At 41.9% G+C, this 16,561-nt stretch overlaps 1 protein-coding gene across 1 annotated transcript in view; it reads right to left on the bottom strand.

Annotated features, from left to right (window-relative positions):
- The window catches only part of vwa8 (von Willebrand factor A domain containing 8), a 485,234-nt gene that overhangs the window by 171,512 nt on the left and 297,161 nt on the right, over positions 1 to 16,561 (bottom strand). Inside the window, exon 26 of the mRNA XM_063051192.1 lies at positions 402 to 553. Within this exon, the coding sequence (XP_062907262.1) occupies positions 402 to 553 (152 nt within the window). The remainder of the gene's footprint in view (positions 1 to 401; positions 554 to 16,561) is intronic.

The following is a 16,561-nucleotide window of genomic DNA, read 5'->3' as shown; positions in this document are numbered from 1 at the left end:
CAGAATCTTTGAATGGCAAAATGTTATTTTTTAAGCTCCATAAAGTACATTAGTACTGTCAGGAATTTCTTACATCTGTCCAGTCACATCAGATAATTGAAGAGAGCCCCAAATATTGTGCTGTGTGATAGTTTAATAAATGCCAGTTAATTCTGAATCAAGGACAGAAACACAAGCCCAGTGAAGAAACAAATATTTCCCTTTATTGAAGATGATCTGCATATTCTCGTCAACCTGTCCACCAAACACCTGATGGACAATTTAAGATCATCAGTTAAAAGCGTTGAACGCTCAATCCAACTCTGTGGCGATCTCTGTTGATGAGCAGTATGTGATAATTAGCAGTAAACAATGCAATATGCTCTTTTCAGTTCTGATAGAATTTAACATATTGAGCTTACTCCTTAGCCAGCAGTACATTAGTAGGCTTGGCTCCTATTGGGATCCCATGCTTGTGCAACGTGCTGATTAGGGTTTCACGCATTTCACCATTGTACGAATCGAAGTCGAACACGTTGCGGACCACATTTGCAAGTCCTTCAGTAGGAAATTTCTGCAGAGAAACAAAATACAAAAACAGAGTCCTTCAGTACAGGTGCACCATAAAGCTGTGAGCTTAGTCCCCTGCTTTACTCGCTTTACATTTATGACTTTGTGGCTAAGCACAGCATCAGTGCCATATTTAAGTTTGCTGACGACACCCACTGTCACAGGCAGAATCAAAGGTGATAACGAATCAGTGTGTGGGAGGGAGATTGCAAGTCTGGCTGAGTTGTGCCACAACAACAACCTCTTACTCAATGTCAGTAAGACAAAGGAGCTAATTATTGACTTCAGGAGGAGGAAACCAGAGGTCCATCAGCCAGTCCTCGTTGGAAGATCAGTAACTAAATTTCTTGATGTTATCATTTTGGAAGACCTGTCCTGTACCCAGCATGCAAGTGCAATTATGAAAAACAGCAGCGCCTCTACTTCCTCAGGAGTTTTCAAAGATTTGGTATGGCATCTAGAATTTTGGCAAATATCTATAGATGCTACAAACAACAGTGGATATGGCCCAGTCCAACACTGGTAAAGTCCCTCCCCACAATCATTGGGCTCCTGAACCAGAGATAACTTCACTCAACTTCACTTGTCCCACAACCTATGGACTCACTTCCAAGGACTCTTCATCTCATGTTCATGAAATTTACTGCTTATTTTTTATTATTATTATTTTTCTCTTTGTTTGCATAGTTTATTGTTGGTATGGTTTTACATTTATTCTATTATGGTTATTGGATTTATTGAGTATGCCCACAGGGTTGTACATGATGACACACACAGATGTACTTTGATAATAAACTTATTTTGAATTTTGAAAATTCTCATTTGACACAATCATGCTTCATCCAATGACAGTATCAAACTTTGAACTAGTTTATACACCAGGTCAATTTCCTGAGAAACAGACGTGCATTCATTCTGAAAATTAGTTGAATACTTTAATTATCAGGCTTCTGATGAAACAATCAGTATTGTGCTTAAAATTAGAAACAATTGCCAATTACAGTAATAAGTGCTGAATGTTTGAAAGCAATGCTCAGTATTAACCGGGTTACTGGTTCCTCTGCCAATGAAATCTCTTGAGATACAGTGCAGATAAAATATATTGGAAATATAATTCAGAACAGAACTGGACCAAATAATAATAGGTCTAAAATTCATATGAGGGTAAAAGGCTAATAGCTTCCACCACCAGAAATAGAAATAAGAATTTTTCTTTAAAAAAATTTTGGTCCACTATAAGGCTCAGGACAGACCTTAACTTTTTAATACTCTAGCAAAAGTGTTGTAAATTTCACACACTCATTTACTTCAAAGACAAATGCACCCATTCCCAAATACAATTGTTGGTTGTTTATAAATTATTCCTTCGTTTCTGTTTCAATCTACTCTTTGTTTCCCTCTTATTTCTCAGATTTGATTCTTAAATTCATTATAATTCCTTTGTTGTCATTTATTTAGTTTTCTTTCTCATTCTTTAATTTCATTAGTTAGCTTGGAAGCCTATGGGGGCACAACGTTCAAGAGCTTCTGATGGGACTTCACATTCCTTAGTGTGACCAATTCAAGTTTAATTGTCATTCGTCCATACACGAATACGTACTCATGAACACAGCTAAATAAGACAGCAGTTCAATTCATGCTGTTTCTCACAATATGAAATACTCAAGTAAACTCTGGAACAACGTGTTGGACAAAACACATACGAAGGCCACGATGAGATTGTGGACAGTCATGTTACTGCAGCATCAGTACTTTCATTAACCTCAAGTGGAAACACTCTCACTGCTGAGTCAGAAGACTATGCAACCAAAATTCCTTTTTACAAACTGCTCGCTTAAGCTAGGTTGTCAATTCAGCAGTATACTCAGGGAGCAATGAATTCTCAGGGATATGCCTTTTAGATGACACAAACAAGATGCTAGAAGAACTCAGCAGGTTAGGCAGCATCTGTGGAAGGAAATGGATAGTTAGCATTTCTGGTTGAGACCTGTATGAAGCCCAAATAAAGGGCATTGATCTGAAACATCAACTGCCCAGTTCCCTCTGCAGATGCTGTCTGACCTGTTGAGTTCTTCCAGCATCATCTTCGTTGCTACACTTTCCAGCATCTGCAGGGTCTTGCTCTGCATTAAATCCAGGAACCTATCTGCCCGCTCAGATTTATGCAGGAGACATATAGTTGAAGTTATGCAAAGATCTCCCAATCCACAATTTCTGTTCACTAATATCAAAATTAATTTGATATTCACTTATCATGTAGGTTGCTACTTGTTTTCCAGTGACCTTCTTTGCAATTTGTTAGTTGCCTTGACAGATGCTCTGAGTCTTCGATGTGCTCCAAATGTAAATTGCTTCTTGCTTACTATTCCAAACTTACTGATGATTTTCTGGAAACATAGATATACATTTGCTTCAGAGTGAAATATAATTTATAAGCCTGAAGTTACCAAAGAGCCTCATAAACTGAGAGTCTGGACTTGGTTTTGTCTGCAGCTGAAGCTCATTGCTTGAAATTGAGGTCATGTTTTCAGCCAGTAAACAAGAAGTAATATCTTAGGTTCCAACCCAAGTGTCTTTGCTAATTTTCTTGGGGGCATGACCCATGGAGATAACATGAATCCCATCATGTTTTCAAGCACAGAGAATGCCTTGATGGAAACCTCATGAAATTTTGATGAACAGAAGGTAATAAACTATTTATAGTACTGCAGACCAAGTATTGCAGCACAGCCAGTAGCTGGACACTCACTGTCATTTTGAGTGAAAACTTGTTTCTATTATATAAAAAGACTGTGCAATGCTGAATACCCTGATCTCATAAATTCGTGTACATTGGCATTATTAGGTTTGGTTATTATATGCTATACTGATGGTGCTTTACTTGGCACATTTTATTATATATTAACTTTAACTGCTTCCATTGATTCTTAAGGATATTTGGCTATCACTCATCTATATACTATTCATCATGCTCTGTCTGTCTGTCTGTTTGTGACTTCCAATTAGCGCAAACAATGCATTACAGCGGCACTTTTTTGGCTAAATCGAATTAAAATGCGCTAACTTACAGAATGCAGGCAAAGTTCAGGGTTAGATATTCATATAAAATTGCTCATTCACCAAAAATCGACAGGCTGGCTTTCACCCGAGACCCGATCCACCATCATGGAAATCGGGACGCGACAGCCCAACGTATGCGCATGGCCAGCCTCAGCAGTGACACCTACCGGAGCAAAAGGGCAGGGAAGCTCTATTTCGAGGGGTCACATTCTGCTAATCACCATCAGCATGTTCAGGATTGGGGCAGATCAAACTGAGACCCATCAATAAGAAATAATTAATCTTTATTGTAATGACGTACTTCGAGCCACCCATAAAACCCTTTACTGCAGTCAAAGGACAGCGGTGACTATATCACGTCCATTTAGGAGAGCGCCAACCACATCAACAAGAATAATCAGCATCCTTTGGTGTTGGTGCTTCGTATCTTCTATCCAGCATTAGGGTAAAAAAAAAATGGTCAGCCTAATTATGCCGCGTAGAAAGGGAAGGGGGACATTATGGTCAAGAGATGACGTCAAATGTCGTCGGGAAGTGGCAAGGAGAGGGAGAGAACAAGAATCGGATGAGACCAGGGCCGCACGACTCCAGGATCAAAGAGTCCGGACAAAAAAAGATGAGAGAAGAAGAGACAGAGGAGGAGAGGCGTGCACGTCTCCAGGATCAGAGACAAAGAACAAACAGCAGAAGAGATGAAGAGACGGGGGATGAAAGGACTGCACGTTTCCAGAATGACAACGAGAGGCATGAGGATGGCAGATAAATCAGAAATGATGCCATCAAAAATGTCCTTCGTTAAATGAGGAAGAGCTATATTTGCTTTGTTACGCATCGTTCTTCTTTAATAAACTGAGGTTTCCTGCTTCAGTTTCCATAGCAAAGTGATATCAATAGCATTCAGGAAAATTTGATGTTCATTCTGGTCACATCAGACTGCACTACCCTTCTCTCAAAGGGTGCCCCAACGAGTCACCCTCTTGTCTAGTATTATTCTGACCATGCAATCAGCTAAGGACTGACTGTGCATGATTTAAATAGTACCGTATAGCACAAAGCATTTTACTGTACCTGCTTTCGGTAATGTTTATCGGGCTACATGTACCATTATGTTTATTGCTGTGAAGATGAATGCAATTGAATTAATGAAAGTGATAACATTTTTATAGTGAATCCAAACAATACGATCCCTTTCAGTAATTCTGGAATTAAATGAGATGCCTCCTTCAATGTAATTATTTCTTCCCTCCAATGAATTACTTCAGCTGAAGTAAATGAAAATTAATTGTGATGCTTGCAATGAAACTGAAATAAAAAACAATTTCCACAAATGCAATACATTCAGGCAGGAGCAATTTAAGCAACCTTTTGAGTGTCCCTCCTAATAACAACTCTTATACTCAATGTACCTCACGCAATTCCAAAGAGTTCCACTTTTGTAAATTTAGTTATTTATTAGAGATACAGCGTGGAGTAGGCCTTTCTGGCCCTTCCAAACCAGCAACCTCCAACAACTCTGATTTAACCCTAACCTGATTATGGGACAATTTACAGTGACCAATTAACCTACCCATTGCATCTTTGGAGCTTGGGAGGAAACCGGAGCACCCGGGGAAAATCCACACATTTCACAGGGAGGGTGTACAGGGACTCTTTTCTAGGATGCCGAATTGAACTCTGATACCCCAAATTTCGGGAACCTGCCATTTCCCGAAGAGTGAGAACAGGGAGATCTAGGGTTACAAGGAAAGTAGTTTTGTGTCCAGATAGGGATAGAAGGTGTCTGACATGCTTGCCTACAGCGGTCAGGACACTGAGTATAGGAGTTGGATGCCATGTTATAATTAGGCAAGATGTTAGTGAGACCATATTCAGAATATCGCAAACAGTTCAAGTTCCCTAGCTATAGGAAGGTTGTCATTAAGCTAGAAAGTGTGCAGAAAAGATTTACAATGATGTTACCAGGTCTGGGTAAAAAACAGAGACTGGATAGGCTTGGACTATTTTTTCTGGAGTGTATGAGGCTGAGGGGTGACTTTAGAGAGATTTATAACACCATGACCAACGCAGATATGTGGTCACAATCTGTTTTCCAGGGTAGGGGAGTCTAGTTCTTGCGGGTATAGACAAAAGGTGGAAGGGGAAAGATTTAAAGGGGACTTGAGAGGTAATTTTTTCACACAGTGGGTGGTGTGTATATGGAACAAGATGTTAGAGGAAATTGGTTGAGATAGGCATCATTACAGCATTTAAAAGGCACTGGGAGAGGTTCATGGACAGAAAAGGTTTAATAAGGTTGATAAGGATCAATCACAGACAAATGGGACTAGTTCAGGTAACCACCTTGGTCATTATGGATGAGTCGGTATGAAGGACCAGTTTCTGTGTTGCATTACTCTAATAAGTTCTGAGCCTGCCATGCACCTTTTGATTTTCTTTGACGTTATAAAGTGGAAAGAAAACAGAGATGTAAATTTCTTTACTACGTCCTTAAATGGAAAGCACAAATTAAGAGGCAGAAAATATTCACTGAAACTACTTTCCAGCAGGAATTCATGTTCCTCGTTTGCTTCAGAATTCCATCCCATAGGATCGCCATTGCTAGTTAATCCCATTGTGGCTTAAGTCTCTCTGCCCACCTTTATCCACGTTCCTTCCCGAAGGAGTATCCATTAATCTCAATCCTGAAACTTTGAAATAACTCTGTGTCCACAGTGTGTCAGAGAAGGGTTTTACATTTCCACTATCATTTGTGTGAAAAAAAACTTTGCTATTTCAGTTCTAAAATGACTTGTCTTTAATTATAAAACTATGCCTCCTCCCTTTGTACTCTCCCACCAGCTGAGGTGTTCTCATGAACAAGGACATAATGTTTTAGCAGTGATGAGTCCCCCAATTGTTTGCTGCTCCAGTTACCAGCAACCTGCAGTTTTTTTGTGTCTCTACTTGAATGCTTCTTGATCACACCAACAAGGGAATGAATACCATTTTATAATATATTTTCTCATAACCTAACTATTAACATGCTGGTATCATTGTGGTGAACCCATTATGTATTCAGAAACTGTGTAAAGATTGGCATTGCATTATACTTCTTATTTTCTCTTGAACAATTGTTCTAGACCAAACAGGAAGTATAACACATTGCCAGGTTAACAACTTTTATTGATTTCAGAACTTCCTCACTAACCATCAACACAGGTGCACCTCAGGACGACATGTTTCGCCCTGCTAAATCCTCTTTATATTTTGTATGACTAAGCCTAGTTCCAATGCCATTTACAAAGTTGCTGATGACACCTCTGTTGTTGGAAGAATCATGGATAGGTCAGCTGTTTGAGTGTTGTCGCAACAGCCACCTTGCATGCAACACCAGCAAAACAAAGGAACTGATTGTGGACTTGAGAGCATAAGATCATAATATATAGGAGCAGAGATAGGTCAAGTGGCCCAATGAGTCTGTTTCGCCATTCAATCATGGCTGCTTTTTTCCCTCTCTCAACTCCTTTCTCCTGCCTTCTCCCCATAACTCTAAACCACTCAAGAACCTATCAAGCTCTATCTTAAATACATCCAATGACTTGACTTCTACTGTCTCAATGGAAACAAGTTCTTCTCTAGAGTACATCCTTCTTTAGATACTGGCCCTACGTAATAATCCAACTGCAGTCTGACGAATGCCTTTTAAAGCCTCAGTGGTACATCTTACTTTTATATTCTATTCTTCTTGAAATTAAAGCTTTAGGAATGGGAATCAGGTGAACATCCATCAGTCCTGATGGAAAGGGCAAGCAGTTTTAAGTTCCTGAGTGTCAATATCCTGAAAGATCTATCCTGGGCATAGCATACAGATGTAACCGGCATGCCAGCATCTCTATTTTTTTTCTTTAGAAGTTTAAAGAGATTTGGCACATCATCAATGACTCTGTCAGACTTCTGCAGGTGGAAATAGATGAGGGTAGTGCAGTGAATGTGATCTATATGGATTTTAGTAAGGCATTTGACAAGGTTCCACATGGTAGGCTTATTCAGAAAGTCAGAAGGCATGGGATCCAGGGAAGTTTGGCCAGGTGGATTCAGAACTGGCTTGCCTGCAGAAGGCAAAGGATCACGGTGGAGGGAGTACATTGGGATTGGAGGGTTGTGACTAGTGGTGTCCCAAAAGGATCGGTTGTGGGACCTCTACTTTTCATGATTTTTATTAACGACCTGGATGTGGGGGTAGAAGAGTGGGTTGGCAAGTTTGCAGACGACACAAAGGTTGGTGGTGTTGTAGATAGTGTAGAGGATTGTCAAAGATTGCAGAGAGACATTGATAGGATGCAGAAGTGGGCTGAGAAGTGGCAGATGGAATTCAACCCCGAGAAGTGTGAGGTGGTACACTTTGGAAGGACAAATTCCAAGGCAGAGTACAAAGTAAATGGCAGGATACTTGGTAGTGTGGAGGAGCAGAGGGATCTGGGGGTACATGTCCATAGATCCCTGAAAGTTGCCTCACAGGTAGATAGGGTAGTTAAGAAAGCTTATGGGGTGTTAGCTTTCATAAGTCGAGGGATAGAGTTTAAGAGTCGCAAGGTAATCATGCAGCTCTATAAAACTCTGGTTAGGCCACACTTGGAGTACTATGTCCAGTTCTGGTCGCCTCACTATAGGAAGGATGTGAAAGCATTGGAAAGGGTACAGAGGAGATTTACCAGGATGCTGCCTGGTTTAGAGAGTATGGATTATGATCAGAGATTTCATTTCTAGAGGAATAGAGTATAGGAGCAGGGATGTGATGTTGAGGCTCTATAAGGTGCTGGTGAGACCTCACTTGGAGTACTGTGGGCAGTTTTGGTCTCCTTATTTAAGAAAGGATGTGCTGACATTGGAGAGGGTACAGAGAAGATTCACTGGAATGATTCCGGGAATGAGAGGGTTAACATATGAGGCACGTTTGTCCGCTCTTGGACTGTATTCCTTGGAGTTTAGAAGAATGAGGGGAGACCTTATAGAAACATTTTGAATGTTGAAAGGCATGGACAGAGTGGATGTGGCAAAGTTGTTTCCCATGATGGGGGAGTCTAGTACCAGAGGGCATGACTTAAGGATTGAAGGGCGCCCATTCAGAACAGAAATGTGAAGAAATTTTTTTAGTCAGAGGGTGGTGAATCAACGGAATTTGTTGCCACGGGCAGCAGTGGAGGCCAAGTCATTGGGTGTATTTAAGGCAGAGACTGATAAGTATCTGAGTAGCCAGGGCATCAAAGGTTATGGTGAGAAGGCGGGGAAGTGGGACTAAATAGGAGAATGCATCAGCTCATGATAAAATGGTGGAGCAGACTTGATGGGCCGAATGGCCTACTTCTGCTCCTTTGTCTTATGGTCTTATTAAGGGAGCTAGGGCTCCTCTCTGGAGAGGAGGAGGATGAGAGGAGACATGATAGATGTATACAAGATATTAGGAGGAATAGTTAGAGTGGACAGCCAGCACCTCTTCCCCAGGGTACCACTGCTCAATACAAGAGGACATGGCTTTAAGGTAAGGGGTGGGAAGTTCAAGGGGTATATTAGAGGAAGGTTATTTTTACTCAGAGAGTGGTTGGTGCGTGGAATGCACTGCCTGAGTCAGCGGTGGAGGCCGATACACTAGTGAAATTTAACAGACTACTAGACAGGTATATGGAGGAATATAAGGTGGGGGTTATATGGGAGGCAGGGTTTGAGGGTCGGCACAACAATGTGGGCCGAAGGGCCTGTACTGTGCTGTACCAGTCTATGTTCTATGTGGAAAGCATTCTGAGTGGTTACATCACAGCCTGATATGGGAATTTCAATTACAGGATCACAAGAGGCTGCAGCAAGTGATGGACTCAGTCAGATGCATCATTGGTACAGCTCTCCTCACCACTGAGGACATCGACAAGAGGCTATGTGCAGGAAGGCAACATCCATCATTAAAAATCCCTACCATCAGGGCCATCAACACTACCATCAGGCAGGAGGTACAGGAGCCTGAAGAATTGCACCTGAAGATTCAACTGCAGCTTCTTCCCTACTGCCATCAGGTTCTTGAAGGGGCCTGAAAAAGCCAAACATTACTTCAAATTATATTTCTTTTTTTTCTCAACTTGTATGAATGTCGCTAAGGTAATTTAATTTATTTTGACCTGAGAGTTATATATATTAATCTATCTATGCTAACAAGTTTGTCACATTTGCAATGTACTGTGCTGATTCTGCAAAAAGCTCACTTTCATGGCATTTGTTGTTGTTATTCCTCTCCACGCCTTGTGGCGAATTGGGCAGGAACCTTGCTGTTTCTTTGCCATTTGTCTGTTTTTTTGATGAGGCTGAGTTACTAGCTTGACACTCAACCCAAAATGATGGAAAGCACGCAAGAAGCATGCCTAGATTCAAACCTAGGACCACTGGCATCAAAATCTGACGCTAACGCCACCACACCACTTGCATGGATTTTCATGACATTTATACCCTGCATATCAGAATCAAGATTAATATCACCAGCAAATGTTGTGAAATTTGTCAACTTTGCAGCAGCAGTACAAAATAATACATGATAATAGAGGAAAAAAGTATGAATTACAACAAGTATATACAGTGCCTATAAAAAGTATTCACCCCCCTTGAAAATGTTCACGTTTTATTGTTTTACAACATTGAATCACAATGGATTTAATTTGGCTTTTTTGACATTGATCAACAGAAAAAGACTTGTGTCAAAGTGAAAACAGATCTCTACAAAGTGATCTAAATTAATTACAAATATAAAACACAAAATAATTGATTGCATAATTATTCACCCCCTTCTAGTCAGTATTTAGCAGATGCACCATTCACAACACACTGGAGGAACCCAGCAGCTCGGGCAGCATCCGTGGAAACGATCAGTCAATGTTTCAGGCTGAAACCCTTCGTTGGGACCGAAGAGGAAAGGGGCAGAGGCCCTATAAAGAAGGTGGGGGGAGGGTGGGAAGGAGAAGGCTGGTAGGTTCCAGGTGAAAAACCAGTAAGGGGAAAGATAAAGGGGTGGGGGAGGAGATGCAGGAAAGTGCATCCTCTTCTACATCGGTGAAACCTGACGCAGATTGGGGACGGCTTCGTCAAGCTCTGTCCACCACAACAGACAGGATCTCCTGGTTGCCACCCACTTCAACTCTGCTTCCCATTCCCATTCAGATACATGGCCTCTTCTACTGCCATGATGAGGCTAAACTCAGGTTGGAGGAGCAACACCTCATATACTGTCTAGGTAGTCTCCAGTCCCTTGGTATGAACATAGAATTCTCCAACTTCTGGTAATTCCCTCGCCCTCCCTTCCCCTATCCCTATTTCACTCTGCCCCTCCCCCAGCTGCCTATCACCTCCCTCACGGTCCTGCCTCCTTCTACTAGCCATTGTGTTTTCCCCTATTCCTTCTTCACCTTTCCTGCCTATCACCTCCCTGCTTCCCCTCCCCCACCCCTTTATCTTTCCCCTAACTGGCTTTTCACCTGGAACCCACCAGCCTTCTCCTTCCTACCCTCCCCCCACTTTCTTTATAGGGCCTCTGCCCCTTCCCTCTACAGTCCTGATGAAGGGTTCCGGCCCAAAACGTTGACTGATTGTTTCCACGGATGCTGCCTGACCTGCTGAGTTCCTCCAGCGTGTTGGGAGTGTTGTTTTGACCCCAGCATCTACAGAGTATTTTGTGTTTAGTAGATGCACCTTTCGCATCAATTACAGACTTGACTCTGCGTGGTTAGGTCTCTATCAGCTTTGCACATCTGGACACTGCAATTTTCCCCCATTCTTCTTTACAAATCTGCTCAGTCTCTGTCAGATTGCATGGGGAAGAGCCCTTTTCAAATCCAGCCACGAATTTTCAATTGAATCGAGGTCTGGGCTCTGACTTGGTCACTCCAGGACATGAACTTTGTTGTTTTTAAGCCATTCCTGTGTAGCTTTGGCTTTATGCTTGGGGTCATTGTCTTTCTGGAAAACAAATCTTCTCCCAAGTCACAGTTCTCTTGCAGACTGCATCAGGTTTTCCTCCAGGATTTCCCTGTATTTTGCTGCATTCATTTTACTCTCTACCTTCATAAGCCTTCCAGGGCCTGCTGCAGTGAAGCATCCGCACAGCATGATGCAGCCACCACCATGCCTCACAGGAGGAAAAGTGTGTTTTTCATGCTTACGCCAAACATAGCATTTAGTCTGACGACCGAAAAGCTCAATTTTGTTTCATCAGATCATAGAATCTTCTTCCAGATGACTTCAGAGTCTCCCATAGGCTTGCTGGCAAATTCTAGCTGTGATCTCATGTGTTTTTTTTAAATCAACAGTGGCTTTTTCTTTGCTAATCTCCCATAAAGCTGTGACTGGTTGAAGCACCTGGGCAACAGTTGTTGTATGTGCAATCTCTCCCATCTCAGCCACTGAAGCTTGTAACTCCTCCAGAGTTGTCATAGGTCTCTTGGTGGCTTCCTTCACTAGTCCCCTTCTTGCACGGTCACTCAGTTTTTGAGAACAGCCTGCTTTAGGCAGATTTACAGCTGTGCCATATTCTTTCCATTTAATAATGATTGACTTAACTGTATTCCAAGGGATATTCAGTAACTTGTAAACTTTCTTGTATCCATCTCCTAACTTGTGCTTTTCAATAACCCTTTCCCGGAGTTGCTTGGAGTATTCTTTTGTCTTCATGGTGTAGCTTCTGCCGGGATACTGACTCACCAGCAGTTGGACCTTCCAGATTCAGGTGTATTTTTACTACAATCAATTGAAACACCTTGATTGTACACAGGTGATCCTCATTTGACTAATTATGTGACTTCTAAAACTAATTGGCTGCACCAGTGATGATTTAGTGTGTCATATTAAAGGGAGGTGAATACTTATGCAGTCAATTATTTGGTTTTTATATCTGTAATTAATTTAGATCACTTTGTAGAGATCTGCTTTCACTATTGACACACAAGTGTCTTTTTCTGTTGATCAGTGTCACAAATGCCAAATTAAAATCACTGTGATTCAATGCTGCAAAACAATAAAACATGAAAACTTCCAAAGGGGGTGAATACTTTGTACAGGCACTGTATGTATAAATAGTTCAATTAAACAAGTAGTGCAAAAGTAGGAGGTAAAAAAGTAGTCAAGTACTGTTCATCAGTTCAGTGTCCATTCAGAAATCGGATGACAGAGGGGAAGAAGCTGTTCCCAAATCATCGTGCGTGTGACTTCAGGCTTCTGAACTTCCTTCCTGATGGTAGCAATGAAAAAAGGACATGTCCTGGGTGATGGGGTCCTTAATGATGGACGCTGCCGTTCTGAGGCACTCCTCCTTGTATATATCCCGGATACTATGGAAACTAGTACCCATGATAGAGCTGATTAATTTTACAAATTTCTGCAGCTTACTTCAATCCTGTGCAGTAGACCTCCCCCCGACCCCCAATCCAGACAATGATGCAGCCAGTTAGGATGTTCCCCATAGTACATCTGTAGAAATTTGCAAGTTGTTTTTGGTGACATACCAAATCTCCTCAATGATACCAGTGCCTGAGAAGAACTTGGTAACCTGCCTCAATGACTACAGTCCAGTGGCACTTACACCCACTCTGATGAAGTGCTTTGAGAGGTAGGTGATGAAATATATCAACTCCTGCTGGAGAAATGACTTGGATCCACTCCAATTTACCTACTGGTACAACAGGCCCATGGCAGATACCATTTAATTGGCTCTTCACTCAACCCTGGAACACCTAGGCAGCGATGCACACATCAGGATGTTCTTTATTGAATCAGTTCAGCCTTCAATACTAACATCTCATAGAAGCTAACAATAAGCTTCAAGGCCTTGGCCTCGTTACTTCCTGTGCAATTGGATCCTCGATTTCTTTGTTTGTAGACCCTAGTCAACTTGGATTGGCTACACACGGCTGTGAGACTAAGCCTAGTTCCAATGCCATATTTAAGTTTGCTGATGATACCACTGCCGTTGGCCAAATCAAAGGTGGTGACAAATCAGCATATAGGGGCGATATTAAAAACCTGGCTGAGTGGTGCCACAACAACAACCTCTTACTCAATGTGAGTAACACCAAGGAGTGGATTATTGACTTCCGGAGGAGGAAACTGGATGTCTATAAGCCAGTCTTCATTGGGGAAATCAGAGGTGGCAAGGGTCAGCAGTGTTAAACTCCTCAGTGTTGTTATTGTAAGTACAACTTACAAAGAAAGCATAGCAGAACCTCTACTTCTTAGAAGTTTGCAAAGATTCAGCAAGACTTTGATAAATTTCTATAGATCTGTGGTGGAGCGTATATTGACTGGCTGCATCACAGAATGGTATGGAAACACCAATGCCCCCGAGTGGAAAATCCTATGAAAAGTAGTGGAAGTGGCCCAGTCCATCATGGGTAAAAAGCTTCCCACCATTAAACAAACCTATACATAGCACTGTCGCAGGAAAGCAGTATCCACCATCAAGGACCCCCAACACCCTGACCATGCTCTCTTCTCACTGCTGTCAACAGGAAGGTGGTACAGGAGCCTCAGGACCCACACCACTAGGTTCATGAACAGTCATTAGCCCTCAACCATCAGACCCCTGAACCAGTGGTGGTCAGGTCAGTCAAATTCATTCGCCCCATCACTAAACTGTTCCCACAACTCTTGGGTTCACTTTCAAGGACTCTTCATCTCATATTCTGCATTTTTATTGTTTCTTTTTTTTTCTGTTTTGTACTTGCACAGTTTAGATTAGATTAGATTATGAGGACACTCAGTCCTCGTTTATTGTCACTTAGAAATGCATGCATTAAGAAATGGTACAATGTTCCTCCAGAGTGATATCACAAAAAAAACAGGACAAACCAAAGACTGACACTGACAAGACCACATAATTATAACACATAGTTACAGTAGTGCAAAGCAATACCATAATTTGATAAAGAACAGACCATGGGAATGGTAAAAAAAATGTCTCAAAGTTCCGATCGACTCCCGATAGTCCCCGATAGCAGGCGGCAGAAGGAAGAAACTCTCTCTGCCATAAACCTCCAGGCACCAACAATTGTCGATGCATTGGAAGCACCCGACCCCAGTTTGTTGTCTTTTGCATATTGGTTGTTTATCCATCCTGTTGGATGCAGTCTTTCATTGATTCTATTATGATTCGTGGATTTTCCTGCTAGAAAACGAATCTCAGGATTGTATATGGTCACACATATGTATTTAGATAACAAATTTACTTTGAACTCTAAATTAAAAAAATTACCAAATAAATTACACAGAACAGTATAACAGAGGAACACGCCTTCAGCCCATGATGTTATGCTGAACTAGTTAAACTAATGACACCTAATCCCTACTGTGATATTTAGTCTTAAACACCAAGCTGAGCACAGGTGTTTATTAACAAACCACGCATAAACTAGTAAAGTCAAAGTACATGACATTAAATGTTCAAAAGCAGCATGGATGCAAATTTCGCTCCAAGGCAGAAAGCATAGTGTGGTAATGAACCTTTCAGGCAGTTGGCGGTATTCACAGGTTTTCCCCAGGGTCAGTAAATTAATAGGATCATTGTTCTTTATTGTGTAGACTAAAAGCACTGCCTTATGTATGAACGACATCATTTTAAAGTGTGTAGGCAGCACAAAGCTTGGGAATATAGAAGACAATGAGAAATATAGTAACAGAGTTCTAGAGAACATAAATGGGAGCAGAAAAATTCCTCTGGCAGTTCCTGTCAGCTCTACCTTTCAAAGAAATCATGGCTGATTTAAAGCATCTAAGAAGATCCTTTAATGCACTTGGATTTATAAACCTCTGCTTTGAATATAGCTGAGAATTTAGCATCCGTTACAGTCCTTTCACAGTTTAATAGGCACAGGCATAATAGGCTCAGTTGCTTACTCCTGTGATCTCAGTTCCTCAGTCCCTTAGCTTGTGATAGTGAGCTCCTGGTTCCAGGATTCCCAGCTGGGGGAAGTATCCTGCCAAGCATGCACCCCTCATACATTTTATAAGTTTCAGTGAGGTTCCCTCTCACCTTTTAAACTCTAGGAAGAAAGACCAAAATGACTTAATTACCTCATAGTTAAAGTCAGCTTAGCTCACAAGGTAAGAAACCTTTGGTGCAAAAGCCCTGTACATGTTTCCCTGGACAAGGATGTTAAAAGTCTGCACCATATTCCAGCTGTTGTCTCGTCAAGGTCCTAAATAATTGCAGTGGGATCTCTTGACTCTGATAGTCCAAATCCTTAGTGATAAAAGCAACATACAAAATGCAAGAGGAAATCAGCAGGGAGGGCAGCATCTGTGGAGAGACATGGACCATTGACATTTCTGGTTGAGATCCTTCATCTGGATCTAGCACTGAGTCCAGATCAGATAGAGAGGCTTGCCAATACATCAAGTGCTGCTCCAGATTCCAATATCTGCAGTTTCTTGTATCTCTGTAATAAAAGACTTACATAAAATTTACTTTCCCTTTGCATGCTGTATTTGCCTGTTCAGGTTCTGTGTAATATAACCTGGGAGGGGAGGAGAAGATGGCGGTGTGACGCAGCACACGTGGCCGCTCCTAAATGATATCGTATTTGTGAAGTAGGTACCGTGCACAATCCTGATTTGATGGATACAGCTGTGAGAAGCACGGAGGAGCATCTGGAGAAACTTCTGAAATGCCTGCTTCGCTGCTGCTGCTACTGTGCGATCGAGAATCTCCGGAGGGGAAGAACCCAAATCCTCGGCTTTGCCTATTGCCTGTTGCCGGGGCCGGGTTGAAGCGCTCGGCAGAGATGGTGCTCAGTGCTCGGTGTCGGAGGCTCGAAGTTTTCGGATGGACTCAAGAGTCGGCTGTGGTCGGGTGCTTCCAGGGTGCTGCATCGGCAAATTTGCGGCACTGGAAGCTCATGGCAGGAAGAGTTTTTCTTCCTTCTGCCGTCTGCGTGAGATGATGGGACAT

The sequence above is a fragment of the Mobula hypostoma genome, chromosome 6, assembly GCF_963921235.1.
Source record: "Mobula hypostoma chromosome 6, sMobHyp1.1, whole genome shotgun sequence".
Lineage (NCBI taxonomy): Eukaryota > Metazoa > Chordata > Chondrichthyes > Myliobatiformes > Myliobatidae > Mobula > Mobula hypostoma.
The sequence above is the reverse complement of the archived record's forward strand: the minus strand, read 5'-3'. Positions and strand labels throughout refer to the sequence as shown.